General features: G+C 47.4%; 1 protein-coding gene across 3 annotated transcripts in view; it reads right to left on the bottom strand.

Moving 5' to 3' along the window:
• fgfr2 (fibroblast growth factor receptor 2) overlaps window positions 1-12,500 on the bottom strand; it is a 56,391-nt gene that overhangs the window by 28,958 nt on the left and 14,933 nt on the right. For 2 of the 3 annotated variants that reach the window (XM_080548754.1, XM_080548755.1), the window contains 3 exons: window positions 11,731-11,805; window positions 6,249-6,418; window positions 3,308-3,431 (listed from right to left, as the gene is read on the bottom strand). In XM_080548754.1, the coding sequence (XP_080404880.1) occupies window positions 3,308-3,431; window positions 6,249-6,418; window positions 11,731-11,805 (369 nt within the window). The remainder of the gene's footprint in view (window positions 1-3,307; window positions 3,432-6,248; window positions 6,419-11,730; window positions 11,806-12,500) is intronic. The other variant, XM_080548756.1, reaches the window with a different exon arrangement.

Below are 12,500 nucleotides of genomic sequence, written 5' to 3'. Positions count from 1 at the left end.
GGAGGGAGAGGAGAGAGAGAGGAGGGAGAGGAGAGAGAGGAGGGAGAAGAGAGGGAGAGAAAAGGGGGAAGGAGAGAAAAAACCTCAGCCCTGTTTCCCTCCTTTCTCCTCCTTTCTCCTCCTTTCTCCTCCTTTCTCCTCCGCCACATGAAAGGCTGTCAGGAGAGTAGCCAGGCGGAACACGTGGAGTTCAGAGTGCCATGGTGCTGCCACACACACACACACACACACACACACACACACACACACACACACACACACACACAGACAGACAGACACACAGACACACACACAGGGTCACACAGACATTGTCACCTAAAGCGACAGGGAGACAGTGTTGACAGACACACACACGGTAGATAATTGGCCCCATACAGAGGTGCATCATTTAAAATAGATCTATATATCTATATTATGACAGCCGAGCAAATGTTTGACAAGGCAGTGATTTGTGACAGTGACAGTGAGTGAATGAAAGAGCGGGATCTGCTTCTGTCAGATGAAACGAGACAATTCCCGCCCACGGTCTCGCAGACAAACAAACTGCTTCAGTTGTGCCACTGAAAGTGAGGGAAAGAAGTGAAAGAAAGAAGTATTTTATTTTCTATTCATCTAATATCTAACCCCTTATCCCTACCCCAGATATAGATAAGATCATGTTTAACTGCTGGAGAGACATAACCCAGAGGGTTAGCGAAGTAGCGATGTAGCACAGCGGTGGTGAATTCTGGGCCACAGCCAAGTCTCCATGGCGACACAGTCACAGTGTTCCACAGGACCTGAACACAGCACGCTCCCCTTAATCTCCACACTATATAACCATCGGTCGCCTTTCACACACACACACCCATGCACACACACACACACACACACACACACACACACACACACACACACACACACACACACACACTATATAAGCTATTGGCGGGATACTGTGATACTGCGAACCATTCAGCCGTATCAAATCTAAATCAATCTATCAATTAAGTCTTTAGTGAAGTTTACGGCTGCTGGGGGTGGGAAGGGGGAGGGGGGAGGGTTGGATGGAAGATAGAATTCTGTGGCGTCCCGAGTTAGACCACTGAACTCTGGGTAACCTGGCACACAGGGCCCAGGGGGTCAGGGAGGGGTCGTTGGTGAGGGCAGGAGAGGACCAGGGGAAGAGGGGAGCGCTTCCAGTGGGTGAACAGGCCGGCGGCATTGTGTGTTACACTCTCTGGGACACCGAGACACTGTGTGAGTGTGTGTGAGTGTGTGTGTGTGTGTGTGTGTTTGTCTGAGTGGCAATACTCCTTCAGCGGCCAGTTTCAGCCAGAAAAGGCTGGTTTCTGGAGGCTTGTTTTTAATGGCTGATCCTGTCGGGTCATTTGGGGCCCAAAAGACTGATAAGAGCTGCCTTCAAGCCCTGCACACCCTCCCTCCCCCCTTCTTTCTCTCTCTCTCTTTCTCTTTCTTCCCCTTTTTCTTCACTCACTAAAATTGAACAAAATGAAGCAAGAGGAGGGTTGTGGGAGGGAGTTAGTCTGGAGCCAGACAGAGAAGGGGTTTAACTGCTGTGCAATAAAACAGAACAAAAAACAGAAACAGAGAGTCTGAAGGAGAGCTTTAGCTAATCCAAGAGAAAGGGGCCTGGAAAGGGGTGTGTGTGTGTGTGTGTGTGTGTGTGTGTGTGTGTGTGTGTATGCGTGTGTGTGTGTGTGTGTGTGTGCCTGTGTGCGTGCTGTGTGTGTGTGCATGCCTGTGTGTGTGTGTGTGTGTGTGTGTGTGAGTGTGTGTGCGTGTGTGTGTGCCTGTGTGCGTGCTGTGTGTGTGTGTGTGTGCGTGTGTGTGAGTGTGTGTGTGTGTGTGTGTGTGTGTGTGTGTGAGTGTGTAGGCCACCACAGAGAAAATTAAAGTACAGAGCAGCGCGGGTTCCTCCATCTCTGTCTGACTCTGAACAATAGTCCCTATCACCATGGAGACGATGACAATAGTCCCTATCACCATGGAGACGATGACAAAGCTTTATGAAATCCTTCAGGTTAGGTAAGGGCAGTGGAATAGTGGGGGTCAATTCTGCACCAATAGAAACCTCATTCTGCTGTGATATGTTATCAGTAAGACATACAGGGGATGGACCCTGGAGGACCCAAGGGCCCAGAATGCTTTGATGTGAGCTCGCTGTTTGCGTTGTGGCGTCCAAGCCCAAAATGGAGAAGGGGAGGAGACCGTTACAACAGTGGCCAAAGGTCCAAACACACAAATCTGCTCATTTAGCAAAACAGAGAATTTGATTTACGCACACACACAAACACACACACACACACACACACACACACACACACACACACACACTCGTGCTTGTTCCAAAGGACAGAGTGAGGGGTTGAGTGAGTTGAGACTGAACTCTGCCGCTGTCATACTGTTGACCTAGTGTGCACGGTGTATTGAGTTTTAATGATATATTGATGTACTTAAATGCAGGAAATATCCATGAGCTATATCGTGAGAATCATGTTTTAACTAACCCTAACCCTTATTATTATTATTATTATTATTAAAAAATGTTTTAGCATTTAGCTCATGTCTAAATATTTCTGTGGTTTACTCCCTCTGTAATACCTCATAGGCCGACTGCCTGAGTCCAGATCATACCCAGGGTTAGGGTTAGGGTTAGCCAAACTCTCACCCACTTCTGAGCAGAGGAGATTAGCGGACCTGTCTACAGAGAAATCCTCTAGCTCTTCTCTGCATAAACAAATATTTCTGAGCGGTGTGTTGACTTGTCGCGAGTCACGATTTGGTTTGCCTTCTGTGAGTAAAAACTCCAAACAAGGCAGGCTAGCCTCATAGAAATTGTAATAATGGAATTCTATAATTGTTCTTTTTTTCACTGAACTTTATGTTAAGCCACACAGACTTTCAAGAAAAACAAATAAAGAATACATATATAAGATATATATTGTATATTGCCCAAAAGTCTGAAAATAGAGAGATATAATTTTTAGTCAATATTGCCCAGCCCTATGTTGACCTCAGTGGCGGACCCTCCTACCTCCCACCTCCTGCCCGGTACCAACATACATCAATACTGCCCATAGAGACAGACCTGGCACACCTCGGCCGCATTCCTGCTCTGCACCTGCATATAAACTGCACCTGGGGATCCAGAAATAACACCCCCCCCCCCCCACACGCCCATCCCCCCCCCATCAGACAAAGCCCCACCCCACCCCTTCCCCTCCGTGAGAACTGAGAACCCCTGCTGCTAGCTAAAAGAGGAACCACCCCCCCCCACAACCTCCTACCCCTCCCCCAGACTCACCCACTACGTCCAGGGTGTAGGTGTGGTTGATGCCTCCGTACTCGTTGTCCACCAGGCAGGTGTAGTTGCCCTTGTCAGACGGGACCACGCTCTCCATGATCAGGGTCCAGTGTTGGTGGCGCACCTGTGGGGAGAGACGTCATTAAGATATGTGTGTGTGTCACCCTGTGTGTGTGTGTGTGTGTGTGTGTGTATGTGTGTGTGTTTGTGTGGCAGCACTACGGCACTCTGAACTACACGTATTCCGCCATGTGTGTGTGTGTGTGTGTGTGTCTGTGTGTATGTGTGTGTGTGTGTGTGTGTGGCAGCACTACGGCACTCTGAACTACACGTATTCCGCCATGTGTGTGTGTGTGTGTCTGTGTGTGTGTCTGTGTCTGTGTCATAGTTAACACACACACACACACACCCGAACACCCTACCTTAGAAAACAATACTAGTCGTGTAGACGGTTAGCGAGCAACGCTACAGAGAAAAACAGATGATGCTAAAAGAGTACGGCAGGAAGATAACTGAGAGAGAGAGAGAGAGGGCAGGGTCGCTGAGTGACAGGCGGGGGAGGTCTGTTCTCACTAGTGGTGGAAAACAATATTGCGGGTGGCGACAGACTGGGCCTCTGGTGACTCGTGAGCCCCCCCACCCCCCCCACCCCCCACCCAAGGAATTCCTCAGCTGGGACCGGGGGAGGGCTCTCTCATACCTGCCGCTCACCTCTGTACGCTGCAACCTGAGGGGAAACCCTCCTCCGCTCCTTCATTCAGAGCACTCAGCTCGGCTTTTTGGTGTGGGAGTCCACAGGTTCAGGCCCCCACATACTGTATGTGACACGTTTTAGTGTTTTGGTCCTCATGTCGGCAACCTGTTGTTTGACCTGTCGTCAAAATGTTCGGACTTTTCTTTTTTGAAACACGGAACTACGTTTCAACGTTGTTGAGAATCACGACACAAACTACGTAGTCGCTAGTCAAGCCAAAACGCTGCAACACAATGGATTGGGTGAGTAATCCCCACTGCTATCTACAGTAGTTAACTATAACACTACTTTACATCGTTAGCAGGCTCACAAACAAAACAAGCGGTGTAAGTCGGCTAGCGACGTGTCGTTGATTTTCAACAACGCGTAAATGTGTTCACATTTTTCGAAAGAAAAGTCAGATCATTACATGGGATCCCGACATGAGGACCAAAGCATTAGAACGTGTCACATATGAGGCCGTTGTGGCCGTGGCTGGACTGCTGTGTGCACAAAGATAAGCGGGGCTGAACCCACTGGCCTCCTCTACTCTCGACTGCAGAGTCGGGACCACAATGACCATTCTGGCCTAAGAGGCGAGGTTAAGCATTCTGCGAACGCAAGATTTGTTTGATTGATTGATTCATTGGTTTGTTGACCGTCGCGGTTGCGTAAGAGGTCCTGATCGTTTCCACGGTCTCTGCTGAACACTAGGCGTTCACCGCCGTCTACTCCGCACAATCACCAGACTGTTTACAGGATCAAAGCCAAAGGGGAAAGAAGTCACCGGCTACAACAACATTCTCCTCCTGAACTTCCCTTAAAGAGGTGGCTGTTTCCTCATAAACTATCATCCATTAACTAAAAAAGAGTCATAGGGACGTTCATCATCAGCAGAAAACACTGGACAACTTGTCTAACGTGAATAATTCAGAAGCAGTAAATTGGGGGGATAAACGGTTATAATTCCTAACTGTTGAAGCTGAAATATATCACTATGATGTCGGTGAAACTCAGATTGGGTTCTCTGTCCATAATGTCTAACTAACTCTAATCTAAATAGACTCGGTCATTGGGGAAGAATTCCCATTTCTCAGATGAGATGGAGCTCTCTCTCGCAACCGTTTCATGCTGAGAGGAAATAAAACACGACCGGCCAGTGTTACTTTCCCATGACATATGGCCTCAGGTATGTTCAAGACAAATCAGCCAATTGGACGTCCCTTTGTTGGAACAAAAACGATGTGTATTTGTGATGTTTAAGGAAATGAAATGTATACACTCTAAATGGCATTCATTATTGTAAAGAAATCAGTAGGACTCACAAAAACTCAAAAGGACTACTGACTGGTCTATTTTCGATAGAACGCTAGTGTGTTTGAATTCTGACCTTGAGTCATGGGGGTCAGCTTTTGTGTGTTTGCAAGTAATTAATAGTACAACTACATGATGCATCAATGTGCTGGCATACAATGAGAGCTCACGTGTACCTTTCCATGATTTTTGCTCTTATTTTTGTTTTTCTTTTCTTGATGTTTTCTGAGCAAACTATGTATCCTTGTGTCTTTTTTCAGTATATTTTTGTTTGTGCTGTCCTACCATTTTGCCCCATGGATATGATATTGTTTGGGGTTTATTTTATCTTATTTACATGTATTAAGTGTTCTTTGTGGTATATTGAACCTTGGCTATTCGTGAGGTTAGAATTATAAGGTTCTATCTCAGTTTAGAATGATAAGGTTCTATCTCCGTTTAGAATGATAAGGTTCTATCTCCGTTTAGAATGATAAGGTTCTATCTCCGTTTAGAATGATAAGGTTCTATCTCCGTTTAGAATGATAAGGTTCTATCTCCGTTTAGAATGATAAGGTTCTATCTCCGTTTAGGGTAATTCAGAGATATTGAGCGTCAAAGTTTTTACATTCCATTATGTTTTGTGAGATGGAACCTTTGTATTTTATCAATTACTAACTCAAAAATGTCAACATTTTAGAAATAACACCACACAGGCATTAATAAACACCTAAAGGATCAGATTATGTAAAAAACTAAATTTGGACAATAATGGAGATAGAACCTTATAATTCTGACGTCACGTATTGACGGGAGTGGAACTATGTACAAGCCTTCTGGGCTTCGTTCCCTCCTTCACCGTTTCATGTGTTACATGTTTCATGTGCTGAATAAACTAAACTAAACTACAACTACCTTGTATCCTCCCATGCGGTCCTCCTGGCGGAACGGTCGGCTGTTCTTCAGCCAGCGCATCTTGGGCCGCGGGTTCCCTCCCGCAGCACAGCGGAACTTCACCGTGTTGGCCGCCGGCACCGCGTGCAGCTTCTTCTCCATCTTCTCTGGCATCGTCCAATAGGGCGCCCCTAAAAAAACACCAGAACCAATCAGATCAGCCTGCTCAGCCAAAGTCTCACAACAGAGCAACCAGTGACTAAAGTGAGCTCCTAAAAACGTGTATGTATATTATAAACATATACTGTACACACACCGTTCAGTTTGAGGTCCGAACCTGAATACACACAGGCAGTCAGTTAGCATTAGACTAGAGGGGGAGAGAGTGTGGGGCCCTGGCCAAGAGAAGGGGAAAGAGGAAGGTGTGATTGAGGGGGCAAGTCGAAACCGCTTTCCACAGACCCTCTCGAAAGAACGACCTGTCTGTTTAATACAACCCAGCGCTTCACACTGAACCGCTTAAACTAAAAACATACTTTATGTTTCTTTCGAATGCTACAGGATCTTTGGGGGGGAAACTAATATCAGCTCTAAGGAGGAGAGAATGTTTCTGGGCATTACCCAGAGTATAACTAGCCCATCACGTTCAATTTAATCTCAGTCCATTATAGCATTTATTTCCTCCACTTCCTCCAATTAACATACTTCCTAAGTTTATCCTCCTGTCAGTTGGGAAGATATGAATGTTGTGGGGGACGGGCGGATATTTTTACACCCTCGAATAATCATTATGTTCCGTTGGGGGAGAAAAACATCGCCTATACGATGATTGTAGAGAGATGTTTGGTTAGTGCAGGGTTCACACCTAAAAAACGGATCACCCTCGCTCGTTCTAAACCCTCGTTTCTGTCGACCGAACTGGGCCTTGTTCTTCTAAAAACTCTCACTCTCACTTTCCCCCGTCTCTCTCAGTCAGCTGTGATTCCCGACAAACTCCCAACCCCCTCCCTCTGCACCTGTGAGGATGATTGCATAAGCAGATGGGACTCCGAGAGGAAGAGAGAAACTCTCAACCAGAACAACAACACAAACTGTATCCCCCCCCCCCCCTCATCCTCAGTTCCTCTGCTTGGCAGGACTACTACAGACTCCAGAGTAGAGGGAACAATCCGTATCGTCCTTGTTTCTGTCAGAGTTCGACCCACTGAGACACACCAGTCATTCTCCCTCTCTCTCTTAGACCTCCTTTTTACTTTCAAACCTCCTCTTTCCCACCCAGTCGGAATACACTGTCAGGACACCTCCCATCATGCTCTGCGGTATGCAGGACCGGACGGTACACACATACTTTGATACTGTCGAGTGAGTAAACAACACGGCTCTTCCTTCCGGAATGGACGCACTATAATTAGTGAGGCTTCCTTAAGCTCCCTCCTCACTCTCACTATCAGTAGGCTACCTCTCTTCCTCTCTGCATGCGCTCTCTCTCTCTCTCTCTCTCTCTCTCTAATTCACTCAATCTCCTCTCTCTCTCTCAATCTCTCCTCTCTCTCTCTCAATCTCTCCCCTCTCTCTCTCTCTCTCTCTCTCTCTCAATCTCTCCTCTCTCTCTCAATCTCTCCTCTCTCTCTCTCTCTCAATCTCTCCTCTCTCTCTCTCAATCTCTCCTCTCTCTCTCAATCTCTCCTCTCTCTCTCTCAATCTCTCCTCTCTCTCTCTCTCAATCTCCTCTCTCTCAATCTCTCCTCTCTCTCTCTCTCCTCTCTCTCTCTCAATCTCTCCTCTCTCTCTCTCAATCTCTCCTCTCTCTCTCTCAATCTCCTCTCTCTCTCTCTCTCAATCTCCTCTCTCTCTCTCAATCTCCTCTCTCTCTCTCCTCTCTCTCTCAATCTCTCCTCTCTCTCTCTCAATCTCCTCTCTCTCTCTCTCTCAATCTCTCCTCTCTCTCTCTCAATCTCTCCTCTCTCTCTCTCAATCTCTCCTCTCTCTCTCAATCTCTCCTCTCTCTCTCTCAATCTCTCCTCTCTCTCTCTCTCAATCTCTCCTCTCTCTCTCTCAATCTCTCCTCTCTCTCTCAATCTCTCCTCTCTCTCTTTCAACACGTCTCCAGACAGACAGACAGACAGACAGATTAGGAGGGAGACTAACCCGCGGTGGGTTTGTCTCCCCCATGGTGAACTTTGACCCCCCCAGAGTGGCAGCTGCGTCTGAGGATGAGTGCGGGCCATGAAGGGTGAGCGCAGGGTGCGTTTCCCATGCCCTCTGTCCGGAGGTGCTGGACTTCAAAGGACACGACCCCCCCCCGCCCCCCCGAACCTCTGACCAGATGACTCTCACTGACTGACTGTGTGGCCCTACGACCCTACGGCCTCTGATGTCCACACTTCATTCTTTAGTAGTCTGATATTTAGTTGAAATGATCTTGCTCAATAACTTCAAGTACAACTTGAGTGGATCCCCACGACATGCATCCTCACCCAATAACGACATCAATGCTGCCACCCAAAACCAAGCTCCCTTGCATAGACAGATAGACAGTTTATTAGCCACACGACCAAAAAGCCGGTGGAATTTGTTTTCAGTACAGCATATTATTCTCTTCAGCACACAAATGACAAAAACATGATCCCTACACAGGGCTTTACATGTCCCCTCTGGTACTGTAACCCTGAGATGACAATTCAACAATTTCTCCTTGTTTTTCTTCTTCTTCTACTCCACACAGACATACTCCTCACAGACATACTCCACACAGACATACTCCTCACAGACATACTCCTCACAGACATACTCCATACAGACTCATACACAGTGTACACAGAGAAGTGCTGGGCTGATCCAAACCAGAGCTCTCTAGTTAAAAGGCTCCCCTTCCCCTTTCTTTCCCCCTTCTCTTCCCCCTCTCTCTCTCGTTTTAATATTCAAGGGGTTTTGAATTTCCAAAAAAAAACACTCCACGCGAAAATTCAACAGAGCAGCTTGCCAGAACAGCTTTTGCTTTGTTTTCAAACAGCTTATTACCACCAGAGAAACTGTGCTTTTTTTTCACCCTTTATTTTTCCCTTGCAGAGTTCCCCTCTCTCTCTCTCTCTCTCTCCCCCATATTTAATGGATTTCAGGCAATTACAGCCAAACCAAAAAGTGGGGGAGGTGGAGGAGGGCTCACAGAGAGGTGCAGTGTGTGTGTGTGTGTGTGTGTGTGTGTATGTGTGTGTGTGTGGAGAATTTTTATTGTGGAAACCCTCATCTTCACTTGCAGCACTGTGACACACGCACACACACACACGCGCACACACACACACACACGCACGCACACACACACACACACACACACACACACACACGCGCGCACACACACACACACACACACACACACACACACATCTCCAATCGGGTCTCTAACCCGGGTCCAGATGGGCGGCTTCCACAGCGGATGAGTCTGACCCTCTCCCAGCTGATGGATGAGCCTCGCCCAGCTGACTGGCTCCTCGCAGCCTGACTACCTGAGAGACGCCGGGCGGCGGAGGAATGTCAGGAATGTTCCTCTTCCCCTAGGGCGCCTCTGCTCACTAACCCTCCTCACCAACAACACCCTCACAGCACACACACACACACACACACACACACACACACACACACACACACACACACACATACACACACACACACACACACACTCACAGCACACCCCTCGACAACCTCAGGAAATAAGACAGGAACGCAACGAACGGCATAGCTGATATCTTATGTGTGAACGTTTGTACGTATATGAGACGACCGCTTTAACTAACAAACCGTGCACGCATCACAGCCGTAGAAAAACAGATTTCTCGACATGAGTTCGTCATCGAAATGTGTTTACTCGGAAATCTCGTGAATTAAAAGTGACGAACGTCAGTGGTCTAGCACCATGGTCTACAGTACACACTGTGCCCGTGTCGGCATGGGTTCGAATCCGTGTCGAACCCATGTCCTGCTGACACACCCTCTCCTCCTTACTTCCCTGTAAATCTTCACTATATCTTTTTTTTCTTTTGTTTCTTTTTTGTAAAGTTTTTTTTTTTTTTTTTTTTACATTGTTTATTGGGTTTTAAAATTGTCCAGCATAGTCATTCAATTACTCAACTTAACAAGACAATCATGAATATCCGTCCCCTCCTCTCTCCCCCTCCTCTCTCCCCCTCCTCTCTCCCACACCGCAGACAACAACATCCCAATAAACATCAAGAAACAAAACAACAAAAAGGATGTCCTCCATATTTTTTTCTAAATTTCTCAGTGACCCGTTCGTTCAGGGAACAAAATCTAGATCTTCTGATCTAGTTTAACGAAGCGTTGAAGTACATCCTTGATCCATCTAGTGTGTGTGTGTGGGTGGTTAAAACGTGTTTCCATTTAACAAGTATGAGACGTCTAGCTAGAAGACAAGGACATAAATCTAGTCAGATACGGGGAGGGGAGGGGTCGGTCCCAGGGGGAACACCAAACAGGGCCGTAAGAGGATCGGGGGAGACATCCACTTCTGATATCCCCCGTAAATGATTTAAAAACGTCTGTCCAGAAGTCAGTTAAGCAGGGGGCAGGTCCAGAACATGTGGACCAGATCTGCCAGTGATTGTCCACAGCGGTTCATGCATGGCTTGTGCCAGGGAATATCCTTGCTAATCTGGCATTGTGTGTAATGAGTGTGATGTATAATCTTACAGTGTATGAGACTATGTCTGGCGCATATCGAAGAGTTATGAACCAGCCCAAACACCCTCTCCCACATCTCGTCCGTCATCTACACCCCCAAATCCCACTCCCCCCACGCGGCTGTGAGGTTATTGGATGTTTGGGGTTTAATGGAGTCTATTTCAGTGTGTATGACAGGAGGAGTTAGGCTCTTTCCATTGGGGGTTCAGGGCGAGGATGGAGTCGGTTTCAGAGTGAGTTGGGTGGTTTGGAAATTCTGGAGATCGCTCTTGTAGAAAATGTCTAATCTGGAAATAGCGAAATAGATGAGATCCAGGTACATTGTGTCTTTCATACACGTCTGAAAATGAGGAGAAAGTCCCTTTGCTATAGAAATCGTTGACCGTTCTAATTCCCTTGTCAGACCAGGATTGGAGTACCACAGTTTGGAGTCAGCACACAGCTGACGGTTTAAACAAGCGATTGCGACATATTGGGGAATAAGAGGATTGTCTGTTAACACCAAAGTGCCTCCTAAATTGCGCCCAGATCTTTCTAGTCTTGTGTAACAGCGGGCACGGAACTGACAACAGGGACAAGTGGTAGACTGCTGGGAAGAGGAGATCTCCAAAAAAACTAAAGTTGCAAACAGCGTAGAGTTGGACATTGCCTGAACTTGAAAAGAGGAAAGGGTTTAGAATAGGAAAGCCCCTAGCCCCCACTACAGAGGACAACAGCAGCTATGGCCTCAAAGTAAAGCTGTGTATCTGCGCGGTGCCTCTCCTCCTTCCTTGTTCCTCTCCTCCTCCCTCGTTCCCCCCATACTCACTGATCTGCTCTCCGTCCGCCCCCACGTCCTCCGAACGCTCCGTGTCGTCCTCATCGTCCCCAGATGAGATGGCATCTGTAGAGATCACCATGGTTACTGCCAGTCTCCCCCACACACACGCACGCACACACGCACAGACACACACACACGCACGCACACACACACGGACACACGGACACTCACACAGACACACGCACACACACACACACACACACACACACACACACACAGACAGACACACACACACACACACACACACACACACACACACACAGACAGACACACACACAAAGACACACACAGACACACACACACACACACACACACACTCCCAGTAGCATACATGCACATACAATACTGTTACAACTTTGTTGTACTAGTACAATGATGTTTTCGATAGTGAAACCATGATGCAACACACTGATGCTGTTACACTGCTTGCTTTCCACGCATAACCACACACGGTAGCAGAACCGCTAACTTATGCAAAATCAATAACAACCACTACAGTCGTGACACCCCTCCCAGTCCAGAGTCCTTCCATGGCCCCTTTCCCCAACTCCCCCTCTCTACGATACAGATAGAAAAACACCTCAAACTAGTACACACACCTCACCTCTTTCGGGGGGCATACTGTTACTAAACTCCTAGCCAAAGCCAGAAACGACATAGTCCAACAGCTACTGCCCCTATCTAATCTCTATTGTCTTTGCTTACTCACTAGCGCTCGTGCTAGCTAATAGCTACCTCCTCCGAGAGAGAGGGCCAGG

Source organism: Nansenia antarctica (assembly GCF_963989245.1).
Source record: "Nansenia antarctica genome assembly, chromosome: 1".
NCBI classification, from domain to species: domain Eukaryota; kingdom Metazoa; phylum Chordata; class Actinopteri; order Argentiniformes; family Microstomatidae; genus Nansenia; species Nansenia antarctica.
This window is presented reverse-complemented; position numbering and strand designations above follow the sequence as displayed.